This window comes from Ciconia boyciana, chromosome 1 (assembly GCF_034638445.1).
Source record: "Ciconia boyciana chromosome 1, ASM3463844v1, whole genome shotgun sequence".
Classification (NCBI taxonomy): domain Eukaryota; kingdom Metazoa; phylum Chordata; class Aves; order Ciconiiformes; family Ciconiidae; genus Ciconia; species Ciconia boyciana.
The window spans coordinates 212,138,644-212,153,360 of record NC_132934.1 but is presented as its reverse complement, the minus strand read 5'-3'; the positions used below and the strand labels follow the sequence as shown (position 1 = coordinate 212,153,360).

The window sequence follows — 14,717 nt, the reverse complement described above, 5'->3', positions numbered from 1 at the left end:
GATCCATAACAACAAACCTCCCCAGCATGCACACGCTGCCCAGCAGCAAAGTGAGGTGTCCTTTATTCTAATTTGCAGCACGATACCCAGGATGTTTTTCCATTTCTGGGCTGTCAGAGCACTGCTTATCTCTGAGCCACTGACACAGGCCTCTCTCTGGATACCCCTTCTCTGTACATTTTCCAAGCAAGAGCAGCCCAGATTTTTTTCCTATCTCCTCCTCTACCTGCCACATGCTGTTGGTGTTTTAACTCTGTCTGTTCAACTTGGCTCTCAGTAGGCATCAACACCTTTCACACATGCTGTAGCGCCACAGACCCGACCACTCACTGCCATCACTGGCCGAAGATCCCAACCAACCCAGACTTATTTGCTACAACCGACTTGCTACAGATCAGCCTCTTGCACATCACCAAGCCTTAGCCAAGCTATGAGAAACGCTTGTGGTGGGAAGCAGCCAGGTTGCTGACGGCAATTTGAGGTTATACACGACGAGGAAAGACCCGCGGCCACTCGGTAAGAGAGAAACATGGCGACCGCAGCGCTGCCTCGCCGGCACCGGCCGGTGTGTGCGCATGCGCAGGGTGCGGTGTCGCTCCTCCCCTCCGCATGGCGGCGCCCTCAAGCTGGCCCCCTTCCCTGCGGCCGAGGACTACACTACCCAGAATGCCCCGCGGAGCGCGACCGGAGAGGGGTCTCGGTAGCGCTTGCGCAGTGGGGACGGCGGGTGGTGGCTGGCGGCGCGGGGCGGAAGCGGTGGGCTCGTTCCGCGATGAGAGGCGCTCGGCCCAGCGCCGCTTTCCTCGCCTGGGGCGGCGGCTCCCGATCGGTCCCGCGCCCGCTCCGGGCCCTGCTGCCTCCCGTTCCTCGGAGAGGTGAGAGGCGCCGGAGGGCCGTGCGCGGCCCCTTGGCCCGCTGGGAGCCGGCGAGTCCGCCGGCAGCCCCTCTGCCGGGCTGTGCTCGGCGCTGCGCACAGGGCAGGCAGGCGGCTCCCAGCCCCTCCGGGAGACGAGGAGCGAAAGCGGCAGGAGGGGGCACAAAGCTGCCTGCTGTGGTAGGGAATAACCTGGGCCTCGGGGTCTGTTGAGTTGCATTGGAGGCCGCACAGGGTGTTTGGCGGGCTGGGCTGGTTGCCTGAGAGCGATCGTGGGGGTCTGTTCCTGGGGCGGTGTGTGAGGGAGCACAAAACGCCTTGCTTTGAGGCTGTAACAAGTCCGAGGTAAGGGGCCTGCTACATGGTCAAGAGCAGTCGATTCAGTAGGTTATGGAGACTGACAGAGAATGTTTGAGATGGGAGGAGCAATGGGAGTTAGCCAAGGGGTGCAGAAAGCCATCACAAATGGTGTCTCAGATACGGTCTGTGGAGACATAAGTGATTTTTGAGGACAGCTTTGGGCTAAGAGCTGTGCATCGAAGCTGTGAAGGGTCTGGAGCACAAGTCTGATGAGGAGCGGCTGCGGGAACTGGGGTTGTTTAGCCTGGAGAAAAGGAGGCTGAGGGGAGACCTTATCGCTCTCTACAGCTACCTGAAAGGAGGTTGTAGCGAGGTGGGGTTGGTCTCTTCTCCCCGGTAACAAGCCATAGGATGAGAGGAAATGGCCTCAGGTTGTGCAAGGGTAGGTTTTAGATTGGATATTAGGAAAAATTTATTCACAGAAAGGGTTGTCAAGCATTGGAACAGGCTGCCCAGGGAAGTGGTTGAGTCACCATCCCTGGAGGTATTTAGAAGACGTGTAGATGTGGTGCTTAGGGACATGGTTTAGTGGTGGACTTGGCAGTGTTGTGTTAATGGTTGGACTTGATGATCTTAGAGGCCTTTTCCAAGCTAAATGATTCTATGATTCTGTGATTGAGTCAATACAGGAGTGAAGTGATAGGAAAAAGAGCAGCATGTCTAGGCAACCAAAAGCTTCATGCTGTAATATCAGCTTTTCTGAGTGAATGTCTCTGCAATATATATGTTCAATCCAGTGAAAAAAAAATCCACTAACACATTTAGAAGACAAAGAGCTGTGTGTTTAAAAGCTATTATGGTTCAGTAAAAAGTGTTTTATTCCACAGTAAATTTTATAGTTATTTTAAATTATTTGTATGTAGTACTCAGTGTTCATGCACTTAAACACAAATCTTTCCTTTGTCTCTTAAGTCTTATACGGAGTTTGGTTTGGATACTACAGATGGCTTAGTTATAGTCACTTCTTTAGAGTAGATACAAGGTAGCACGTAACTTGATTTATCTAGCAGTGGCCTAACATAACTTACTTGTTGTTTAAATGATATAAAGTTTTTGAGTAAAGGTCTAGATAAGATTCAGAACAACATTTTGGTTAAGGCAGAGAGCCAGCAGCGAGAAAGGTTTCAAGTAAGCATGGATTTAGAACTAACAGGTCTTTTTAGATAACAAAGACTCTATCAGAACGGGATCTGTAACATGCAAGGCCCCACAAAGATAAGATGAAGGGAAAAATGTGCTTGAAATAAAGTAGGAGAAGCAGGGAAACCTCTTGTGAGAAGGCATTCATGTAATAAATAGGTATTAAAGATCCAGCCTATCTCACAGGTCTTAGGCGGAAACATCGTATTGCTTTGTTTCCCAGGTACTTTACTGGTGCATCAAGCAATTAATTCTGAACATTAGATTTGCATAACTTTCTAAAAAAACCCATAGCTTTATCTTTACACATGGGACTCTCCTTGCTGGAATGGATAGTCATAGAAGAAAGGGTAAAGAGAACGTGGTTGAGGAATTCTGTGGAGAACCAAACGAATGATGTTAGCTGTAACCAGCAGAAATTGGCAGTGTGTTAGGACTGCTGATGTTTTAAAAGTAGGAAAATTATTTAAGTGATGTTTCTCAAATATTCTAATACAGTTGTTTGTGGTGGTTTTATTTTTGGTGTATCAGGATGCTTGTCTGTTGCACAGCTTCCTAGTTATACAAATGCAATTAAGATCGATCTATGAGTCCTAGTTAGTATCAATCCCTTTTCCGTAGGAAATCTATGGTTTCTGATGTGTGCTGTAACCAAGCTGTCAAAAGGACCCAGCTTTTTGTTGTGATTTCCATGCAGCTTTGCTATGACAAAAGACATTAAAATTACTGTATCGCATGATAAACCAATCAGGTTAAGTTTAAAGCACATGTTGTCACTTCCAGGTTTTGCTGCCACACTCGTTAGGAAGTCGTATGATGTCAGAAGAGTTGAAATCACTCCCCTGGAGCAGAGGAAGGTAACTTTTGATACCCATGCTTTGGTGCAGGATCTGGAAGCCCACGGTAAGTGATATCTGATAAATAATTCAAAGGAAAACTTTTAGTTGAAGTACTAAAACTTTGAGTGCTATCAGTTTTCCCAAAGTACCAATACTTGGTGTTAGAAAATGTTTTGGCAGCCTCTCAAGGAGACTGGTGAAGGAGAGGCATCTGACACTGTTTCATACCTCTGTAACCATACAGATAACTATTACATTAGATTTACCTCATTTGTACCTGTATGCAAGTTTATATAGTATCTTCCAGACAAGGAATGTAATACAGTTAACAAATGTAAAGTAACAATAACAGTTGAAGAACTGTTTTCTATCAAAAACAAAGCTTTAATAGAAGTTACTTCTACTAGCCTGCTAATAGTAACTGAAGTTTTTTTTTCTAACTAGAAATACTTGCAGCAGCATAGCACCGTGATACATTCTTAATACCTGCACTTTTATTTTGTGAGTGTGTCTCTCTTAAGCCTGATGAAAGGCCCATCTAGCCCTGGCTCCTGGCCCCAGCTGTGAGTCAGTGCCTGCAGAAGAGTGTTAAAACGGGGCAGATGCATGTGACACATTTTCTTGTACTTTCTAAGCCTCCAACTGTTTTCACCCTGGAGGTATTTTGGGTCGGTGTGAGTTTTAGTAACCTTCAGTGGAATTCTTTTCACAAGTTTATTCACTCCCTGAACCACAATGAACTGATTAGTACCCAAAACATCTTTTCTCCTGGAGTTTCAGACGTCCACTCCTTTTGTTTATGCCTTTTGTTTATGCAGAACCTGGCTTCTACAGGGTTAATTTGATGCCCGCTCAAGCTCTTTTGTGGGAAGAGGGAATGAACATTTGATCTCTTGTGTCATTCTTTATTATGTAAACTTCTGTCATATTCCCCCATCATTCTTTTCCAAACAGAAGAGTCCTAGCATGTTGAATTTTTCCTTCAGCAGTAGCTTTTCTATACTTCTGGTCATTCATGATGTCCTCTGTGAATCTTTTCCACTTCTGTCACATCCTGTTTCAAAGGGGAGGGAACAGAGCTGCTGGCACTATTTGACAACTGAATGTCCCATGGATTTGAACAGTGACATAATGTTGCATCTATTCTGTTCTCTGCTCCTTCTCTTAGTAATTCCTAAGGGTTTGGTTTGCTTTATTGATACCTACTAAACATTGAACTGATATCTTCATCAGACTAGCAACTATCTTTTAAAATCACAAGATCTTTCTCCTAAGTGATAGTAGGAACTTTATCCAACCTGAGGTTAGGATTTTTTCCACTATTTGGGTCTAATAATAATATGTATTAGTAGTTAGAAGACTCCTAATAGTCCACTAACAATGTGGGTTTTTTTTCATGTATGTCAGGCTTGTCAGCCTGTAGTTCCTGACATCTTTTCTGGAATTGTTTTTAAAAACTGGCACTGTATTTGCCATTTTCCAGTCCTCGGGTAACCGAGGTAGGCTGTGAGATGTTACTTGTCCCCAGTACTAATTCAGCTATTTCTTCTTCGAGTTCCTTTAGAACTCGTGGGGTGAAGTCTCTGGTGCTGGTACACTGTGTTGTTATTCAGTTTAATTTGTTCCATAACTTCTACAAATACTTCAGTGCTACAGTGACAGGGGTCTATAGGTAAAACCTGTACGTATCACAGAAGTGAGAGAGGCGTTTAGTTTTTCTCAAACTTGCTGCAGGCAGTTTTCAGGCTCCGTTCTCTTGCTTATATGAATTTCTCCACATTTTCTAAACTTCCATGCAACAAGGACACTTCCTGCTACAGAGGAAGACCAAAATAATGAATTGGCAAAAACCTAAGTAACGCTGAAAATTCAGAGGAACTGAAGCAATGCTATCACACCTCTTAGTGGAAGGAAACTGTCATAAAGCATGCATAGCTTTTTTAGTAATGTAAACCAATGATGCAGCTTAACAGTACAAGCATTTTAGAAGGGAGCAGTGGCATATTTCTCTGCATTATTTTCCCTGAAAGCATTTTTCAACAAAAAGTTAATTGATCCCACTTCATGAAACGGGTCAATTGAAACACAACACGTCAGCGAGACTGCTGGAAATAAATACTTAGGGCCAAAGCTCTCGGCACTAGATCAGATATGGCAAAAATGACAGCTGGGTTTGGTTTTTCCCTCGCTATTTAGTGCACATCATTTTTAACGCTTCAAAATTGCACCAAGCTATGGACAAAGTGTCATTTTTATCATCAGAAACCAAATATTCCAGTTTGAATTAATTCTGCGGGCAATGGATGCATCAGTTTTAAAATCAGTTTTACACGTGTTCGTGTCTGTGCAGAACAATTTCAATATATGCAGACTGACTTCTTAAGTTTATTATTCTATCAGATGCATGCTTTGTAGCTCCAGGTAAGTTTGGTTTTAACAGAATTTGCCAAAGTTCATTATAAAATAAACTTTTGCTGAATTATTTTTATAATGGATGAACAGTTAAACAATGTACAGAAATTTGGTCCTCCTGTCAGCTGCGTGCATAGACTATTTCAGTGTATCAAAAGTTAATGTGCTTCAGATTTTTGCAGCATTAAGTCTGTTTTTCCTAGTTGAAAGTCACAGTGACTGGCTCCTCGCTGACAGTTTTCAGTAATTGTGTGACTTGCCACTGTAGTTAGGTACAGCACTTGAGTGTCCCAGTTTATGACGTACCTCTTGCTCTTCTCTTCATCCAGCTTTCTAATATTACCTGAACTTGTCATCCTTCAACTGTCTTTTAGGCTTTGGGAAGGAGCAAGCAGAGACCATCGTATCGGCATTGATAACCCTGTCGAATGTCAGCTTAGACACAGTCTATAAGGATATGGTTACACAGGCTCAGCAGGTAAAAAGTAATCTATGCTGTACGTATCCAGCATTGTGTAACTATAATGGCTCCTATTTGCATATTTGAAAGACAAGTGAGCAACTCTCTATAGTACTATAAACACTTCACTGAGATCGGTTTTCCAAAGTTTCAAGGTGGTATTAAGAATAGTAAGATCTTACACCTTTCACCTCACAGCGCTGTTTTCCAAATGCAGCCACAATATATAAATGTAATGCAGAGATTGCTTCACTTGCTACTGAAAAGTTCTGCGGTGAAACCAGACTTTTAACTGTGCTTTATGACAGTTAAGGGCAGAAGAGAGATTCAAGGAGTTCCTGAGGCATAACAAGACCACCTAAAATATCAGAAAATTGTCAGTGTTTTTACTGAACTTTAGTAAAGATGTCAACTCTGTTCTGAGACACACTGTATTTGTCCTATTTTCCTATTCATAAACTAAAAACTACTATTAAAACTATTTCATTATTTTATTCTGCATTTCAGTTTCTAAAGCTACATCTATAGTAAAAGCTAAACATAGCTAAGCTGTGGGCACAAACACCATGACCCGCTTGTCCAGAGCCACTGTACTGCCTTGTTTTGATTTTGACCTGTGCCAGTTGTCGGTTTCCCTGACCTGGGCACAATTTATGTGAAAGTATAGGACCAGGAACTGTTCCCACCAGGCAGGGTGGACAAGAGCCATCCTGTTTTAGGAGGAAGAGACTTTAGCCATCTGGACATCATCTGTGGTGTGTCCTGTGCCCTAGGGGACAGAAGTGGGCTCTGAATTATTTAGTTGTTGGTATAAACCCCACTGGTCAGGTCAACACCTCAGCCTGCCCTCCAGCAAAGCACCGAGGCGTCTCCTTCGCTTAGATACTCCAGTTCATGTTTGTGGCCGTGTCTGGAGGCAGTGAATCAGTTAAGTAGCATGGCTGGGTTTTCTGCTGATAATAGAGGTGGTGACAAGTTTCGTTTTAACAAAATTGCCAAAATAAAAAGAACTTTAGTGGCTGGACATCTGGGCCAGGATAATAAAGCTCTGATGCACAGTAATGGTTTTAATAATTACTCAGGAAGGCTGTGCAAGCTGAAATTACGTGCCATTCTTCTTCAATGAGTTAATGCAATTACGCATTCATTGCTATTTTATTTAAACTGCTGAGCCTTCCTTCCAACAGATGTTTATCTTGCTGGCATTTATGCTTAACAAAAGTTACCTAACTTTTTTCTATAAATCTCAGAAGACAAGAACTTTTGTCTCTCTCTTTTTTTCCATCAAAATGGGAATCTTTCTTTTTGGAGATCCTATTATATGTAAAGAAAGTCAGCATCCTGAATATAATTTGCATGGAATTGTGTTAGGCAGAAATGCTGGGTTTTATAGTGTATGTTGACACGGAATGTTTTAAGATGGTATGAGGCAAGTTAACTCTGCAGTGTAAACGCAACTGAGGTTTCCCCAGGAATAGTAGAAACTTCATTGTGTTCAACAAAGTAGTCAGACTTGAGTAGAAGTTGGGTCAGGGCATATTTTAATGCTTTCGAGATTCTAAAATACAAACTTTCTTCCTTTATTTTCTTTTAATTGTTTTTACTCTGTAGTTTATAAATAGCAGTTGAATCCTGAACTTGTTAGTCCAAACACCAGGAAGGCTTTTTTCATTGCTTTCCAGCAATGTTTTACTAGTGTACCTGACACTTAATGCTGAGGACAGTGTGATATTCATATCATTAAGTCTTTGGCTTTTGATGAGTTTGTGGGCAAGAAATGGAAATGCTTCCTTAGGAACTGGATTCAAACCAACAATTAATGCTTCATGGGCTACTGAATGTTCATTGAAAGTGGAAGTGAATGAAGGACTAACCTGTAGTCTTGGGTCTATTCCATTTCATAGCTGCTTAGACTAATACCTATGGCTTTTTTGCTTAAATTCAGAATTTGTGTATTAAAGCAACAGCAAACGCACAAAACCAAAACCTCTTGAGTCTTTCAAACAAATTGCAGCTATAAAATTCCATATTTGTCACGTTCTTGTTGGAGAGTCTCCCCATTTTTTGTGCTTTGCAGTAGCTAATTTCATAATTTCAGACATAAAAATCTTTCCTTTACTTGCCAGAAAGGGTGCAACTTGATCAATGACATGTTTTATTGTTTCTAAGGAAATAACTTTACAGCAGATAATGGCACATTTGGACTCCATTCGAAAAGATATGGTCATCCTGGAGAAGAGTGAATTTGCAAACTTGAGAGCAGAGAATGAGGTACTAATATTTTTAATTAAGCAGTTAAATTGTAATATATGTTGCGTTATACCTTTTGTACATTTTTGTGGACAAAATATGAATGTAAAACTAATTATGGATACTTTTATCAGAGTTGAAGTGTTTGTAGATTACTCTTTCTGTGATCACATAAAAATATATTTCACATGATAAGACTTGCTCAATTCTTCTGTAATGAAAAAAAATCTACACATCTTAGAATCGTCTTCTGTATTTTTATTTAAGGGTGATTCTGGTAGAGTCTTGTCACCTTTAACCTTACAATGCAGGGAGAGCAGTCAGCCATTTCTTTGCAACGGTTTAATTAAACTGGTGGTTGAGACACGTTTTGCTTTTGCTTGACAGCATTTTGGTATTTTTCTGCTGTCTTTAGTCTCAGAGTAACAAGATCATCATCATTACAAAATAATCCCTTTATTTTGAGCAAAATTCCAAGCAGATTATATATGGTTATACAGATTGAACACACCAGTTAGGATATTTAATCAAGAACAAATTGCCCCATTGGGAGAAAAATTATGGAAGAATAATTGCAGTGGTATGCGCTTATGTGACTGATTAACTTGGTCAGCAGTTTTCTGAATTTGTAAAATTGCTTTTTTTCTCCTCTGCACTTAGAAAATGAAAATTGAATTAGATCAAGTGAAACAGCAGCTAATGGTAAGTAAACAGCAAGTACCTACACCCTCCTATTAGAGAAAGTAAATAGTTATTTTCATAATCTTTATTTGCTTTAAAGAATGAAACCGGTAAAATCCGAGCTGACAGCAAGCTAGACATAAACCTGGAAAGGAGCAGAGTGACAGACATGGTAAGCTGGTCTGTGAAGATACCCTTATCAGTTCTGTGTCTTGTTTTCTGTTACTACAATTGTAACTTATCTTTTATCCACAGTTTACAGATCAGGAGAGGAAATTGATGGAAGCAACTACAGAGTTTCATAAAAAAGTAAGTATTGAACAAAGCTCATTGTGTATTGAGCAGGATACAGTTATGCGTTGCATGTTACGTAAACCCCAACCTTTCGTGAAAGTTAATGGATTTTGGAATGTGGTAAAGCAAAAGGCTGGGCCGTCTCACTCACGTCTGCTGTATGTGTCTACTGCCTAGGTCTGTGGGATTTGCAGTAAGCACCGTGCAGGCAGAAGGAGGCATACAACCCTTGTCTCTCGCTTCCTGAGTATCTTATGTGCAGGCTGTTATAGGTGGGATGTGCCCTGTCATGCTGCCCTTCCCAGTATTAACAGATGAGCTGACCAGCTGTACCAGGGGGATGGTTCAGGTGCCTACAGCCAAGCAAGTATTTCAAGGGCTGGGAAGTCCTCAAAGCTGCTAGTGGGTGCTGAAGACTAAGAGGCTGAAGATGGACATGTCCCATCTTTGGCATCTCCTCCCTTTTCTGGACATGGCTTGTGAATGCTTAAACGTTTGTTTTGCAAAAATTTCAGGATACTGTCTATGCGCTGTAGATTGCCTCCTTTAGGAAGCACTGGCATATCAGGGACAAAAAGCTGTATGATCTCAGTTTTCTCTTTTTCTGTCTCCCTCTTTAATATTCTTCCTGGATTGTATTAAATGCTGTTCTGTGTCTTCTAAGGTCTCTTACCAGTTACGTATTTTACTTCAATGATAGTTTGGAAATTCATTTCTCTTTCTTGTTGCTGATAGCATGGAGTTCTTGTTTGGCTTTGCAAAGCTGAAAGGGCTAGAGATTGTTGTCAAATATATGCTATCTTTTAATGTTTCAGGATTCAAGTACCAACAGCGTTATCTCAGAAATCAGTAACAAAATTGACACTGAAATAGCTTCCTTAAAAACGCTCATGGAATCAAATAAACTGGATACAATACGCTATTTGGCAGGTATGTGATAGGCAAGGAGGTGAGTACCAGTATTGTATTTTGGAAGTATAAAATTTTATTCAAGAATCTATGCAAAGTGAATCCAGGAAGTCAGTTGTGTAACAGCAGACAACTGGGACTGGGGGGGATGGGACCCTTCCCAGTTGAAAGAAATGTGACAGAGAACACAGGAGAGGTGGGAACATGCAGATGCTGCTGCAGTTGGACTAGGATTGCGCCCAGAATGGGGATTAGGAAGAACATGGACATGATTTTTAAATTTTTTTTTAAAGAGTAGGAAAGAAGCTAAAATACCTCATCTAGTCTGACAGTACCTCTGCTTGCTGTAGGGCAGCCATTTATGTGGCCGAGTTGCTCCAGCAGTTCTCCTGAGCTTATTTAAGTTACCCTGAAAGTCTGCTGATACTCGGGACTAGTCAGAGTGACTAGTTCTGCCTCCCATTCAGTCCTCCACAGACACGTAGCTTCAGTGTGGCAGTACTGGTCCTTTCCCCTGCCAAGCAGAACAAATTTCAGTCTGATTTGAGATTTTCTTCTCAATATATACATAACCAGTGAAATTTTTATTGTATTGAAGCTGGATAAAAAGAGAGTAAGGCATTACATTTGGAAGTGAGAACATGTTCAAAGGGAAACATAATTAGCTTTATTCTAACACTAATTGAAGCAGCAGCTTAACAAATCTGAAAGACAACTCGTCAGGCTTCTGAGGTGTTTCCTAGATTTCCTAATGTTGTCTCAGATGTGTGTAGTTAGTTCATTGTCATTTTATTCAGTGGAAAATCATTCTAATTATAGAATCATAAAATCATTAAGGTTAGAAAAGACCTCTAAGATCTAGTCCAACTGTCAACCCAACACCACCAATGCCTACTAAACCATGTCCCAAAGTACCACATCTACATGTCTTTTAAATACCTCCAGGGATGGTGACTCCACCATCTCTCTGGGCAGCCTGTTCCTGTGCTTGATCACCCTTTCAGTAAAGAAATTTGCCTAATATCCAATCTAAACCTCTCCTGACACAACTTGAGGCCATTTCCTCTCGTCCTATCGCTAGTAACTTGGGAGAAGAGACCAACAGCCACCTTGCTACACCCTCCTTTTGGGTAGTTATAAGTGAGCAATAACGTCTCCCCTGAGCCTCCTTTTCTCCAAGCTAAACAACCCCCGTTCCCTCAGCCGCTCCTCATCAGACTTGTGCTCCAGACCCTTCACCAGCTTCATTGCCCTTCTCTGGACACGCTCCAGCACCTCAAGGTCTCTCTTGTAGTGAGGGGCCCAAAACTGAACACAGCATTCGAGGTGCAGCCTCACCAGTGCTGAGTACAGGGGCACGATCACTTCCCTAGTCCTGCTGGCCACGCTATTTCTGATACAAGCCAGGATGCCTTCTTGGCCACCTGGGCACACTGCTGGCTCATATTCAGCAACCAACACCCCCAGGTCCTTTTCCACTGGGCAGCTTTATGTCTAATGCAAGACCTGGTACAGCCATCTCTCCTGTAGGGTGACAATAGTAAAAGTTACTGTAGCCTGTTGTAATTATTCAGATGTGTCCCTGAAAACATAGTTCCTCAGGCTGCTGAACTCGCCCTCCCATCTCCCCACCCGGGCAGTGCCACTGTGCAGGATACTACCTCTAAGACAAGTCATTGTCTTCTAAAAGTATTCTGTCACACCTGCAGCAATTTGGGAAGTTTAGGAGGCTCTGCTCTAGAGCTGTTATCATTCTTCCATCTGTTTGCAGTTAACTTCCTCTATGTAGAAGGTGATACAATTTAGCATTCAGCTAATTATTTCTTTTTTTTTTTTAACAGCTTCAGTGTTCACTTGCTTAGCAATAGCACTGGGATTTTACAGGTTCTGGAAATAGATCTAAATGGAGTGACTGCATCAAATACAGATGAAGAAAAGGCCACCCAGGCAACATCAGTTAGACGATGATGTTTGCGCTGTAGATAACCTTGGTACCTTTTTGTTTTGATATTCTTACTATGCACTAAAAATGTTTTCTGAATATGTAACACTAAACATCAAAATAATTGGAGGGGAAGTAGGCAAATAGTAATATTTCATTGCCCCCTACTGAATACTGTATTTATTTCAAAGGACTTCTTATGCTAAATCAGAAAGTGTTTCCTAATGTGTTTTAGAATTAATTTTGTTTTCTTTTGGAATATTCTCAAAGGAACATTCTCACTCTCAGCTCCTCTCGAAATGGAAATATCAAATGTTTAATATGCCCTTGAAATGGGAATACTATTCCCAAGTTAGTATTCCCATATTGGGAATACCAATGCCATATTCCAACAGATTACTCTGATCCAAGTAAATTAATCTTAAATATAGGATCTGGATTTTTGCCTTCAGTCTGCTCCTCTCTTTTCTGACAGACTGAAGCCTAGCCCTTTCATTTTTTTATTTATATATAAACACACACTCCAAGGCCTTTACTAAAGAATCCTTGCTTTTCTTGAAAACCATTTAGATAAATTTAAAATCTCATGTAGAATTAAAATGTCTCCATAGATGTGTTTGGGGGGTTTTTTTTAGTATCTCTTGCAATTTCCATAACCCTAGAGGGCAAAAGAATGGGAGAACTTCTCTCTTTGTCTTTCCAAGGGGAAGTGCCTCCACTCTCAGCAACTGTGTATACAGCCCTGGGGCAGATAAGTGCTCTTAACCCCTCCAAGTAGTGCGGAATATTTCCAGTAAACCCTCATGTAATTTCTGGGCATAGGATCTGGCTTGTAACATGGAAATACTTAGCATCTCAGTGGTGCCAGTGTCATGGTGGTCATCCTGCTCCCATCTCCACACTCCTCCGGACTGTTCTGTAATCCTGTGGGACCCACCGACTCCCCTAACTTCTGGTGATGACCCCTCTTACTTTCTGCAAGGACTTCATCTTCTTGCAGAGGTGGGACAGAGCAGGCGGATGCCTTCCAAAACTGAAGCAGTTACACCTTGTTGAGTACAAATGCATATGCTTGGTTTGATTATTTTAATAAATATTAATTTTAAAAAATCTTCCTGGATTAAACTTTTGAGTAGGCTATTTATGGGCTAAAGAGTATTTAGTACTGATTAGCAGCAATTTTTTTATTGCAGTTTTATTCTGTTCACAGTTGAATGTGCTAGTATCCTGCTAATTCTTATATTCTATGCATTAAATTATTTATCATCTTCATTTAAGAAAATAAAATTAATTTCTTATATTTTCTATCTGAGAGACTTGAATATAGATTACCAGACTGGAAACAGGCACAGTGCTATTATATTGGGAGTTGAGGCTGCTTTTTCTGTTGTCTCTGTGTTTGTCAAATAGGCACAGGTGCTGGCAGCCACTTCTCTGTTGTAACTGTTGTGTGTACAAATCCATCTGTGTGTAAGCTGTAACCATTTCTGAGGTTCTTGGAATCATTTAGGTTGGAAAATACCCTTAAGATCATCGAGTCCAACCATTAACCCAACACTGCCAAGTCCACCACTCAACCATGTCCCTAAGCACCACATCTACATGGCTTTTAAATACCTCCAGGGATGGTGACTCCACCACTTCCCTGGGCAGCCTGTTCCAATGCTTGACAACCCTTTCCGTGAATAAATTTTTCCTAATATCCAATCTAAACCTCCCCTGGTGCAACTTGAGGCCATTTCCTCTCGTCCTATCACTTGTTACTTGGGAGAAGAGACCAACCCCACCTCTCTACAACCTCCTTTCAGGTAGTTGTAGAGAGCGATAAGGTCTCCCCTCAGCCTCTTTTTCTCCAGGCTAAACAACCCCAGTTCCCTCAGCTGTTCCTCATCAGACTACTGCTCTAGACCCTTCACCAGCTTCGTTGTCCTTCTTTGGATGCGGAATGACTCGGGTTGACCTCTTGCACTGTTCCTACACGAGATTTTAGCACCAACACTGATGCAGGAAATAGCTCATTACTGCAGCTTCTCACCACCATCATCCCTTACATGCTGAAGTGGGCTTTAGAGACTGGATTTCTCTTTAGTACTGATATAAGGCTTATGCTGTCACTCAGCGTGCCTCTCCCTCAGTCTGTGCACACAAAAACAAATCAATTTTTTTTTCAGTACCTTTGAAATTCTGAGAGATTAAGTTTCCTTTGGTAGCTAAGGAGAGGACAGATCAGGATTGAAGCACTAGCAAATTAACCTTACAGTGCAAGGATTTCTTGTTGAAATCAAAACTCTCACAATATGCATTATGAGGGTTCCAAAGGCAAAAGAATTTCACAACAGCACACAGATGAGAGAAAAATCTTTATATGTGAAGTCATTAAATGTTTTTTAGGCATGGAGGAGAGGTCAGGATTGCCGTCTCTAACCACAACATGCCCCCCATCACCTAGTGAACTCTTCAGCCCTCAGTTAGACTTGGAGGCTCACTGCTGCAGTTCATCTGGCACCTCATGAAGGAGTAGCTTCATTGGCTTATTTAGGAATGACCTGAAGATGA

At 41.7% G+C, this 14,717-nt stretch overlaps 1 protein-coding gene across 2 annotated transcripts; it reads left to right on the top strand.

The window, feature by feature from the left end:
- The first annotated feature begins 697 nt into the window (after window positions 1-697).
- CCDC90B (coiled-coil domain containing 90B) lies at window positions 698-14,692 on the top strand. Of its 2 annotated transcripts, XR_012040499.1 has the most exons (10): window positions 698-875; window positions 3,158-3,277; window positions 6,000-6,103; window positions 8,255-8,356; window positions 8,996-9,037; window positions 9,117-9,188; window positions 9,272-9,325; window positions 10,126-10,240; window positions 12,061-12,210; window positions 14,553-14,692. XR_012040499.1 is itself a non-coding variant. In XM_072850792.1 (9 exons), the coding sequence occupies exons 1-9, from the start codon at window positions 773-775 to the stop codon at window positions 12,114-12,116; spliced, it is 768 nt and encodes a 255-aa protein (XP_072706893.1). In that variant the 5' UTR covers window positions 698-772; the 3' UTR covers window positions 12,117-13,432. The 2 variants fall into 2 exon arrangements, 1 of the variants encoding a protein (XP_072706893.1); XM_072850792.1 differs by lacking the exon at window positions 14,553-14,692 and having other exon boundaries at window positions 12,061-13,432.
- Window positions 14,693-14,717: the final 25 nt, after the last annotated feature.

Excerpts from the sequence above, each read along its gene's own strand:
- CCDC90B (XM_072850792.1), top strand. The coding sequence starts at position 773 with ATGAGAGGCGCTCGGCCCAGCGCCGCTTTCCTCGCCTGGGGCGGCGGC. Across the intron at positions 6,104-8,254 it reads TGGTTACACAGGCTCAGCAG|GAAATAACTTTACAGCAGAT; the intron begins GTAAAAAGTAAT and ends ATTGTTTCTAAG. Across the intron at positions 8,357-8,995 it reads ACTTGAGAGCAGAGAATGAG|AAAATGAAAATTGAATTAGA; the intron begins GTACTAATATTT and ends CTCTGCACTTAG.